Genomic DNA, 12,069 nt, shown 5'->3' with positions numbered 1-12,069 from the left:
ACACTAAATGCTTTTTCCCTAAGATCAGGAACAAGACAAGTACACCTGCTCTCACCACTTCTAATCAACAGTTTAATGTAGGTCCTAGCCACTGCAATAAGGTAAGAAAACTAAAAAGGAAAGAAAAAATTAGAACTATATTTTTAGATGACATCATCATATAAGTAGGAAATCCTATGAAATCTACAAAAAAGCTCCTAGAATTAGTAGTTTTAGCAAGTTGCAAGAAATAAGAGAAAATTCAAAAAAGGAATTGAATATGTATATACTTGAATAAACAATTAGACAATAAAACACAATTACCTTTTACAATAGCATAAAGAGCCATAAAATACTTGAGTAAATTTAATAAAACATGTACAAGAACTGTACATTGAGAACCATAAAATATTGCTGAGAGAAACTAAAGATCTAAATAAATAGACATACCATGCAAAACATGCAAAAACAAACACTTAATGGGTAATTCACCCCATAGGGTGCTTCTGTGGATAAAACACACACACACACACAAAATAAAAACTTTGCCCACACACCAGTCAGTGCCAGTCTCATCCTATCACTACATCCCAAACTACAAGCACATCTGTCAAATATTCTGGGTCTTTGCCTCTGTATTTGGTGACTCCACATTGCTCTGGGGACCCAGATCTGCCACGAGATCACATGACCTTGAGTTACTCCTCTTTACCTTTTCTCTTTAACCCTCCATAGGTAGACTAAGCCACCTGGCAAGCCATCTTCCTGGTGAGCTAGATGGGCTGTACGTCCCAGAGATGACTAATTCCTTTTCTTTAATGTTTCCTTTTTGGGAGTTTACTTCTCAGATGCAGCATGTAGCAATCTAGATGGGGACAGAGCTGAATTCACTGGGCATGGGACACAATGAGACAAGAACGAAGTCTGACTTCTTCAGGATGGGACCCTGCTAAGTCCATCTCTTCCCAGATCCTCCTATCATGGCAGGGAGGTTAATGCCACAACCCTACAATCTTGACCCAGTATGGCCACATGAAGGAAGGTCTTCTATTTTATTTGAGTCCAGACTTCTCCAGGACTGACAATCAGGAAAGAGTGTCCCAAATACAGGAAGACTACCCATCCCCCTCATCTCCTGCCTCCTCTGGTTGTGGTGGGACAAGCAGAATCACTGCCGCGTTTGCCTGTCGCCATCTTGATGCTAGGCTAATACAGGAAGTTGTTATTTAAAGATAAGGGAAACCACAGTTAACACCCTCCCTCCGTAATCTGGTGGAGTCAGATTGTTAAATCATTTCTGCTTTGGTATTAATCTATGGAAAGTTAAGAGGATCTCCAGCTTAATTCTCCAGGGGAAGCCATTAAGCCACATGTGCTCAGGCATTATCCCAGCCACAGGCTCAGGTGGACACTTCCCACTTCATGGGAAGAGGGCAGGTTTCATGAGCGTGGACCTAGTGCTGCCTCCAGTGGTAACCAAGGGAAAACCCAACTAACTCCATGGCTGCTGTTGTTGTTGTTAGGTGCCGTCATGTCGAGTCGGTTCCAACTAATAGTGACCCTGTGCACAACAGAATGAAACACTGCCTGGTCCTGAGCCATCCTTACAATCATTGTTATCCTTGAGCTCATTGTTGCAGCCACTGTGTCAATCCACCTTGTTGAGGGTCTTCCTCTTTTCTGCTGACCCTGTACTCTGCCAAGCATGATGTCCTTCTCCAGGGACTGATCCCTCCTGGCAACATGTCCAAAGTATGTAAGACTCGGCCTCACCATCCTGGCTTCTAAGGAGCATTCTGATTGTACTTCTTCTAAGACAGATTTGTTCGCTCTTTTGGCAGTCCACGGTATATTCAATATTCTTCGCCAACACCACAATTCAAAGGCGTCAATTCTTCTTCAGTCTTCCTTATTCATTGTCCAGCTTTCACATGCATATGATGCGATTGAAAATACCATGGCTTGGGTTAGGTGCACCTTAGTCTTCAAGGTGACATCTTTGCTCTTCAACACTTTAAAGAGGTCCTTTGCAGCAGATTTACCCAATGCAATGAGTCTTTTGATTTCTTGACTGTTGCTTCCATGGCTGTTGATTGTGGATCCAAGTAAAATGAAATCCTTGACAACTTCAATCTTTTCTCTGTTTATCATGATGTTGCTCATTGGTCCAGTTGTGAGGATTTTTGTTTTCTTTATGTTGAAGTGCAATCCATACTGAAGGCTGTGGTCTTTGATCATCATTAGTAAGTGCTTCAAGTCCTCTTCACTTTCAGCAAGCAAGGTTGTGTCATCTGCATAACACAGGTTGCTAATGAGTCTTCCTCCAATCCTGATGCCCCGTTCTTCATATAGTCCAGCTTCTGGGATTATTTGCTCAGCATACAGATTGAGTAGGTATGGTGAAAGAATACAACCCTGACACACACCTTTTCTGACTTTAAACCAACCAGTATCCCCTTGTTCTGTCTGAACAACTCCAAGGCAGAAGGCCAAAAAAACAAAACCAGTTGTGTGGAGCGGATTCAGACTCATGGTGACCCCATGTGTTGCAGAGTAGAACTAGATTCTATAGGATTTTCAAGGCTGTGAGATTTCGGAAGCAAATCGTCAGGCCTTTCATCTGGGGTGCTTCTGGGTGGGTTTGAACTGCAAACCTTTTAGCTAGTAGTTGAGTGCTTAATCATTTACACCACCCAAGGACCCTGATTTAAAGCCTGAAAAAGATCCTTTTAAAATGAGAAAATTCAAAGGCAAATCTATAGAGACAGAAAGTAGATTAGTGGTTGTCGGCTGTGCTCAGTGAGGCATCTTTTGGGGGTGATGGAAATGTTCCAAAACTGAATTGTGAAGATGGCTGCACAAATTTACTAAATTATTGAATTTTGCACTTGAAACAGGTGCATTTTAGGTATGTTAAGTATACTCCCAATAAAGTTTTTTTTTTTTTTTAATTTTGCATTTATCTCTTTACTTTAAATCCTTGCACAAGTCTCACTCTTCTGAAGGAAAAAGCTCCACTCTTCAGTGTGACCTGGCAGGCCCTCGCAGTCTGTGCCTGCCCCCTTTTCTGTCTCCTCCCTCTGTGTCCCCTCCCGTGCTCGCCCTGCAAACTGAATTCCTCTCAGCTCCCTGGAAACACCGACTCTTTCTGGCTCCCTCCCCTGTTTTGCGGTGCTATTCCCTGTGTGGAGAACCCATCCCACCCTGCCATCTAGATTTATCTTAATGGATGAGTGCCATTGCCACTTTTTCTCAGTAGAGCGATACAATCAAACGCCCATTCCCTAAGGTTGGCAGGGGATAGAATCGCCAGGAGGGGTTAGCACAGATCACGTGGACCTCATCCAACCCTGCTTTCCTGAGATTCGCCTTTCCCTTGGGGGTCTCTCACAAGGGCTGCTGATCCCAAGGTGCTAGCCTTGGAGAAGCCCCTCCCTCTCCCCACAGCCCCTCCCTCTCCCCACAGCCCAAATATAACTGTGTGGCCAAGACCAGTGTGAAATAGTCATAGCTCAGGGTAACCATCAGGGAAGTAGACACAATCAGCCGGGAGCATGAAACCAGAAGAGTCAGCTTATCTGTAGCTGTGGCCCATCCCAGCCCACTCCATGTGGCAGGGAAGTTGCCAGGGACACAAGCCAAGATGGCAGGACGTTTCAAGAACCAGGTGCAGCATAGTAAGACCTGGACGGTAGTCATAGTTCCTTTTTCTGTTAGTTCAAAGCCCTTCCTCCATGTTCTCTTGCCTTGACTGAGAACAGGCCTCATCCCTGAAATGTCCCTCATGCCTGCTGGGAGATCCTCACCTCCTACGCAAAGTACTGTGGCCTCACCTGATCCAACCAGCCACCAGAGCATAAACCAGCCCTAGAGATGCATGCTGGCAGGAGCCGAGGGTTATTTTGCCCCACTCCCAGTCCCCTCCCGTTACTTATGGCCGGCGGAGGTAAATCTTGCTATTCAGGCCTGGTTCATGGGCTCAAGCATAAACAAAGATTGTGAGGATGGCGCAGGACTGGGCAGTGTTTCATTCTGTTGTACATAGGGTCACTATGAGTCAGAACCAACTCAATGGCACCTAACAACAACAACAGGCCTGATTCACTTTGTGGTGCTGCTATTTTAGCTAAGGAAAGGCTTTTTGTTGTTGTTGTTTGTTTGTTTGTTCCATTCCACAAATATGCATTTATTATCTTCTATATGGTCCTGGTGGTGCAGTGGTTAAGCTCTTGGCTGCTAACACAAAGGTCCATGGTTTGAACCCACTAGCCACTCCACAGGAGAAAGATGTGGCATTCTGTTTCTGTAAAGATTACAGCCTTGGAATCCCTATGGGGCAGTTCTACTCTGTCCCATAGGGTCACTATGAGTCAGAATTGACTTGATGGCAACGGGTTATGTGCCAGATATCACGCTGAGGTCTGGGAAAACCAAAAACTAAACCCATTGTTGTTGTCTACAGAGTAGAACTGTCCCATAGGGTTTCTGAGGAGCAGCTGGTCTCAATCTGCCAATCTTTTGGTTAGCAGCTGAGCTCTTAACGCCACCAGGGCTCCACAAATAGCAATAAACAATATAAACAAATTTCCTAGCCTATTGGGGCTTACATTCCAATGGGAAAAGCAAGACAACAATAAACATGGTAACTACAGATTCTGTAAGACAGTGGTTCTCACCTTGGCTTTCAGGTTACAATCATCCAAACACCTTGATACCCAGGACTCTCCCCAAACATATTCCATGAGAATCTCCTGGGGCAGGACCCAGGCATCAGCACTTTATGAAGCTCCCTGAGTGAGTCCAATGCAGCCCACATTGAGAACCACTGTTAGAGGTACTTGAAGGAAATATGGGGGTTGATGAATGACTGGGGATGGGACCACGTTATAAACCATGGTCAAGGCAGGCCTCTCTGAGGAGGTAATTTTGTTTTTGATGCTTCTTTTTCTTGCCCTTCAACCTAACACCACATAAGCATTGCTGGAAGTCAGTCATATTTTTCATCCTCATTAAGCCTGATGTTTTTCTCAGCTAAAGCTGAAATTCTTTTATGCCAGGCATTGTTATTAAGCAGGTTGAGTGGTATGGTTGGAGCATGAGGCGCTAAGATTGGAGAGGCAGGCAAATATGAGAGAGAGACTTTAGCAGGCTGAGTCTTCATCCCACAAGGCCTGAACAGCCCTCTTAGGATTTAAAGTGGCAGTGACATGACGAGATCATTGGTTAGCCACAGTGTGCCCATCCTCCCTTGTGTGTCTACAGTCAACTGAGGTCAGTTAAGTGGCTCTCCTTCTGGAGTATGATGGTGTGTGCCCATTTTATCCCAGGAGATCATTTGATGCCTTAAACTCAAACCTCACAATAGCCCCTAGCCAGACCAGTTATGATGCAAGAAATGTTTGTGACTGTCCCTTGGGTTCCCCTTAAATTGTCTTAGAAACGAACTCCAGACATAAACATCTCCCATCCTAGCCTATTGGGAGAACATGATCAAAGAATGGAGGAGAAAGACTGTCAGAAGACTGGCAGACCAAAGGCCCAAGAAAGGAAGACTCCAGAGGGGAAGTCGAATAAGAGGAAAGAAAAGTCAGTCAGAATACTCAATACAAGTCATTCTTTCCAGGATAAAGGCCCTCTGTTTTGCCAAGAGGATCTATGCCCAGCTTCACAGTTGGGGTGAGTGTAACCTGTGCTTCTGGTTCTTTCCTTTCCATCCGTATCAGAAAGAAGCCATGTAGAGGAGGCTGCCCTGTGACTACAGAAGCCCCTGCCATGGTGGCCTCAATATGGCTAATGTAGAATTACCCTTTGTCATGGATTGAATTACGTCCCCCCAAAAATGTGTATATAAATTTGGTTGGGCCATGAGTCCCAGGATTGTGTGATTTTCCTGTATGTTGTAAATCCTGCCTCTATGATGTTAATGAGGGAGGATGGGTCAGTCCATGATATTGGATTGTATCTTGAGGCAATCTCTTGAGATATAACAGAAAAAAATAAGCAGAGAGACAGGGGGACCTCATACCACCAAGAAAGCAGTGCCGGGAGCAGAGTGTGTCCTTTGGACCCGGGGTCCCTGTTCGGAGATACTCCTAGACCAGGGGAAGATAGAGGACAAGGACCTTCCTCCAGAGCCAGCAGAGACAGAAAGCCTTCCCCTGGAGCTGAAGCCCTGAATTTGGGCTTCTAGCCTACTAGACTGTGAGAAAATGAATATCTCTTTGTTAAAACCATCCACTTATGGTATTTCTGTTACAGCAGCACTAGATGACTAAGACACCCTTTGTGAGGCTTCTCACTACAAGTGGGAAAACTAGGAAGATCCTTTCTGATATACCTGCCTCTATGCCTTCCAGGATGTGGACCAAACTGTATGAATCAGACCCACGCATTGCCCTTGGGAAATACTCCCCCTTGGAAAAAGAGATATTAGTAAGTGCCCTGAGGTTTTCTTGTAGGAAGGCCCCACTGACTACAGGAAATTTCGCTAGGGGGAGACAGAGGTTCAAAACCCACCATCAACAGAGAAGTGTCCCAAACAGTGGAACCACAAACTTACTGATTGGTTTCCACACTTGCACAGGAGACTGTCTTATTTAAAAGTCCCAATTAGGAACATGCTATAAATGATAACGAATGATGAAAGCTACCTTTTTTTTTTTTTTTTTTTTGATCTCTTACCATGCGCTGGTTGCTTTCATATATGTTGTCTTGTTCAGGTCTCATGATGACCCTACAAAGTCAAGGAAATTCTTTTGTATCCATTGTAGGTAAGAAGTAGAGTTAGAATTTGAACCCAGGATTGCCTGACCCCAAAGATCTGCCCTCTTTCCCACTACATGGGGGACCTCACACACTCAGCAACGGAGGTAGAACTGGCCTGTGGGTGCACCCTGGCTCTGTCCCACTGGGGACCTTAACAATCCCCTTCTCATTGTCAGCGTCTAGGTGGTGTTCACACAGTAGCAGCAAGAAGGTTTTTGGCTTATAAGCAAGAGGAAGAACGGAAGATGCTCAAGGAACTGCGGCTGCTGTCCTCAGACCACAAACAGGCAATGGAATCTAAAAAACGAAATTCATCGCTTTGTCCTACTTGTGGACCCTTGGAAAAAATATGGACAGCAAAGGTGACTGTGCCCCCAGAAGAGTTTGAAATGCCACAACGAGAAAGGGCCAACATTAGCAAGCACATAGAAAGGATGCAGATTGCTCGAGCCCTGAGAAACAAGCAACTTTTACCCTACATTGAAAGGTTTAGGAACTCTTCATGTTTGTCAGGAGTGGGCCTGGACCCAACAGCAAAAGACAAGGCCAGAAAAGAAGGCGATAACTTTGACATAAATAATCGTGAGACTGCCAAACAGGAGGAGAAGAAAGAGACAGAGAGCAAACCCACAAATAGACAAGAAATAAAAATGAATGTGATTTTCAAGTCAGAAGAACCAAAAAAACGTTTGACATGTAATGTGAATGAACGGAGACCATTCCTCCCCACAAAAAAACTGGAACGGTGCATCACTGGCCCAACAAACCGATGCCTGTTCCATTTTTCTGAATTCCCTGGAGATCTGATGTTAATGAATCAGGATTTTGTATCTCGGGGAGTCCATCCCGGTGATGTGATGAAGGCCTGCCCACTGAGAAGATAGAGCATCTGGGACGAGTACATGCGCAAAACTATTTCTCACCATTATTAAAGTTTATTTACTCCCCAGCGTAACCAAGTGTCCTGGTTCTTACTACTCCTGTCGGCTCTACCCAGGCTCCTTCTCACCCCCTCTTCTTTTAGGATCTCGGCTTCCTCCACTGGACTGCTGGGAGTCCTCAAGGTAAGACCTAATTGTTGAGCCTTTCTGGTTTCAGGCAACTCTTTGTTCTCAGCTCCCACCCTCACCAATAGCCCAGTCCTTCCCAGAATGTCAGGCCCCTCCTCCTGTCTCGCTCCCATTGGAGCCTAGATTAGTTATCTGTTGTTGTGAAACAAATCACCCCAAAACTTCATGGCTTAAAACAACAATGATTAATCTAGCTTACAATTCTGGGTTAGCAATTTAGGCTGGGCTCAGTGGGGTAGTTCTTCTGGTCTCAGCTGAGCTTCCCCATGTATCTTCAGTCACCTGCAGGTCAGTTAAGTAGCTCTCCTTCTGGAGGTTGACTATCACCTGGATTGATGGGGGTGACTGGGCCACATGCTTCCAGGAGGCTAGCCGGGGCTTATTCACATGGCCATTCCAGGGTCCAAGAGGGTAAGTGGAAGTTTGCAAAGCTTCTTGAGGCCAAGGCTTGAAACTGGTACACCATCACTTCTGCAGCATTCAGTTGGCTAAAGCAAGTCACAAGGCCAGGTCTGATGCAAGGGCGAGGAAATGGATCTCATCAATTGATGGGAGGAGTTACAAAGTCATATTGTGAAGGGCATGGGCATAGAGAGAAAGAAACAGCTGCAGTCATTATTGCAATCAATCTACTACAGAGACCCTGGACTTGGACGAGCCTGTAGCCCAGATGGAGAAAAGAACACTACCGAAGGAGGAGGCTGCCCAGGCCTAAATGTAAAAGTACAGTTCCCTGCTCTGCACTTCCTCTCTAGGCATACAGCTTCTACCTGGAAAGGCAGAGCAGCCCATTCCCAGCTCTAGGTCTACGTTCCCCTCCTCTTCAATGTAGCCAGAGCATCCACGCTCCTCCCCATCCAGTCAATTGCAGCCATAGGGCAGGCACAGTTGGAACATGCACACTTCCTTTGGGCATGTCAGAAGGAGGTGCCCAAGGTCTCTGAGGTCAGTAATTGCTACTCCCTTTTTTTATACCCTGTTTATGCCCCAAGGTAGCAGACCTAGGAAACAATAACCAGGGCAGCAAGACCTCACCAAGACTTGTGATCTAGTTTCTTACAGATGTTTGGTTGTTAAAGGGGAGGATGGCTTAGAGCAGGGCTGGCCCTTCCAGATACGCTTGAAAAGCAAAAATGGGTTCTCATAGGAGGAAAGAACTTAAAGCTAGAAGCTGTCTAGCCTCTCCCCTGTGCACCAACTCCTCTACACACACACACACACACACACACACACACACACACACACACACACACAGAGCCTTGGGATGCTGCTCGTTATACAGTCCCTATGGCTGCTCTCAGCTCCTTACCAGTGACCCTCATACAACTTCAGAGCCACACTCAGATCAGCCACCAACTCACAGCCACTCTGTCAGAATTCCAGGGGTAGCAGTGACTCAGTTAAATCAGAAGCACCATGTAGCCCATATAGAACCTAGACATGAGAACACCAGCTCCTTCTCTCTTTCTTTCCCAATAATCAAGACAGAAGATAGCTGGCCACTGCTCATGACCTCGAGTTACTATTTCCAGTTGTGGGCTCTCCTCCAGCTGCCAGGCCATTCTCTTGGTCCTGAGTTAGTCAGTGGAAGACTGAAGTACCCATCATACTTTAGGCTTGGCACATAGGAACAACCTAGTAAAACACAAACGCTTCTATAAAGGAAATATGTCAGGCATTTTGTGACAACACCACTCTCTAGGGTCTTTCCCCGTTGGTTGCTCCTCAGTTGTTGTTAGATGGGCAGTCAGGTTGCTCTCAGTTAATCCGCAGGTTGAAAGAGGTCCCTGGGAAGAGCCTGGAATAACCAGTTTCTCAGAGCTGGTGCTTGCTTTCTCACCCGCACAGCTGGTGTAAGGGAGGCTGAGCACCATGGGGAAGGGCCTCCCTTTAGGCTGGCAGGTGGACCAGATAAAGACATGTCTGGACACTGATACCCAGACACTGAAGGTACTGATGGTTGCATACATGCCACCTCCTGAACATAGCAGTGCTGAGGAAGGGGGAAGACAAGTCTAGCATCACCCAACATTGAGTGGGCAGATGGAGAGAAGGCCAGGGGGCTAGGAATCTGGAGACCTGGGTCTCGTGTCTGGCTCTGCCACTGACCAGCGATGGGCCTTGGGCCATTCACTGTCTTAGGTTATTCTCCAGAGAAGCAAAACCAGTGAGGTGTGTATATATTCATTTCAAATACATTTTTTCACCAGCATAAACAGTGACTATACATGTGGACCTCACCTGACCATAGTGGTATGAGGTCCCTCTCCCCTCTCCTCAATTGTCTCTTTTATATCTCAAAAGAGATTGACTCTATATACAAAATAATCCTGCAGATTGAGTCCTGCCTCATTGACATAACTGCCTCTAATCCTGTCTCATTAACATCATAGAGGTTAGGATTTGCAATACTTTTAGGATAAACACATCAGATCACAAAATGGTGGACAACCACACAATACTGGGAATCATAGCCAAGTTGGGGGGACACAATTCAATCCATAACACTTACACACATAAGTGTATACCTGCACATATATTTTTTGGTTGTTGTTGCAAAAATTATATACGACATGTTGTTGTTCTTAGGTGCTGTTGAGACGGTTTCAGCTCATAGCAACCCCATGTACATCGGAATGAAACACTGCCTGGTCCTGTGCCACCCTCAGAATCGTTGTTATGCTTGAGCCCGTTGTAGTAGCCACTGTGTCAATCCATCTCACTGAGGGTCTTCCTCTTTTTTGCTGACCCTCTACTTTACCAAGCATGATGTCCTTCTCCAGGGACTGGTCCCTCCTGCTAACATGTCCAAAGTACATGAGACCAAATGTCTGCATCCTTGCTTCTAAGGAGCATCCTGACTATACTTCTTCCAAGACAGATTTTTTTGTTCTTCTCGCAGTCCATGGTATATATTCAATATTCCTCACAACACTATAATTCAAAGGCATCAATTCTTTTCATTCTTCCTCATTCATTGTCCAGGTTTCACATTCATAAGAGGCGATTGAAAATACCATGGCTTGGATCAGACGCACCTTAGTCCTCAAAGTGACATCTTTGTTTTTCAACACTTTAAAGAGGTCTTCTGCAGCAGATTTGCCCAGTGCAATACGTTGTTTGATATCTTGACTGCTGCTTCCATGGGCGTTGATTGTGGATCCAAGTGAAACGAAGTCCTTGACAACTACAATCTTTTCTCCATTTATCATGATGTTGTGAGGTTTTTTCATTTTCTTTATGTTGAGGTGTAATTCATGCTGAAGGCTGCAGTCTTTAATCTTCATCAATAAGTGCTTCAAGTCCTCTTCACTTTCAGCAAGGAAGGTTGTGCCATCCGCATATCACAGTTGTTAATCAGTCTTCCTTCAGTCCTGATGCTGTGTTCTTCTTCATATAGTCCAGCTTCTCAGATCTTTTGCTCAGCATACAGATTGAAGAAGTATGGGGAAAGGATACACACCTTTCCTGACTTTAAACCAGGCAGTGTCCCTTGTTCTGTTTGAACGACTACCTCTTGGTCTATGTACAGGTTCCTAACGAGTACAATTAAGTGTTCTGGAATTCCCATTCTTCTCAATGTTATCCATAATTTGTTATGATGCACATAGTCAATAAAACACAGGGAAACGTCTCTGGTTTACTTTCTGGAACACCAGTTTAAGGAAGCTTAAATGCAAAGATGGTGAATGAGCACAGGAGAAGATTGGATTGCTCTCTTCATCACTGTGAGCAGTCCTGGAGTTCACATACAGAAGGACTGAAAGAAGATGTGGCACTGAGTATCTAAAGACTAGGTCATTCTCCTGTTCTCTCCTTCTTCCTTCACTTCCACTCAATTAAAGTGCAATGTTCCCATGCTGCTGGAGTCACAGATAGTGAAGTCAGCTCTAACCAGAATGACCAACTTGTCCAGTATCCCTGGGGATTTCCCAGTTTTAGCACTGAAAACCTCATGTCCCAGAAAACTCCTCAGTACTAGGCAAACTAGGACAGTTGGTTACCCTAACTCTGACGTGAATATTTTCCTTGTAAGTTCTGTAATGATCTCAGTGATGGATTGGATTTTGGAGTAAATTTTTTAAGCCAGGAGAAATCAATCATCTTTTATAGAAGTTTCACAATTTCAGGGACCTGAGTTAGGCTTGAGTCCCTGAGAACTGAATAGAAATACATGGAATGTCATAGTTGTGATGGCACTGTGTATAAGGAAGAGCAAGCTTCTTAACCATCCCATCTAGGATTGAAGTCATGG

General features: G+C 45.1%; 1 protein-coding gene across 1 annotated transcript; it reads left to right on the top strand.

The window, feature by feature from the left end:
- The first annotated feature begins 5,476 nt into the window (after positions 1 to 5,476).
- C16H10orf120 (chromosome 16 C10orf120 homolog) lies at positions 5,477 to 7,628 on the top strand. The gene is made up of 3 exons (XM_049855104.1): positions 5,477 to 5,655; positions 6,336 to 6,411; positions 6,921 to 7,628. The coding sequence occupies exons 1-3, from the start codon at positions 5,477 to 5,479 to the stop codon at positions 7,626 to 7,628; spliced, it is 963 nt and encodes a 320-aa protein (XP_049711061.1).
- Positions 7,629 to 12,069: the final 4,441 nt, after the last annotated feature.

Source organism: Elephas maximus, chromosome 16 (genome assembly GCF_024166365.1).
Source record: "Elephas maximus indicus isolate mEleMax1 chromosome 16, mEleMax1 primary haplotype, whole genome shotgun sequence".
Taxonomy (NCBI): Eukaryota; Metazoa; Chordata; class Mammalia; order Proboscidea; family Elephantidae; genus Elephas; species Elephas maximus.
This window is presented reverse-complemented; position numbering and strand designations above follow the sequence as displayed.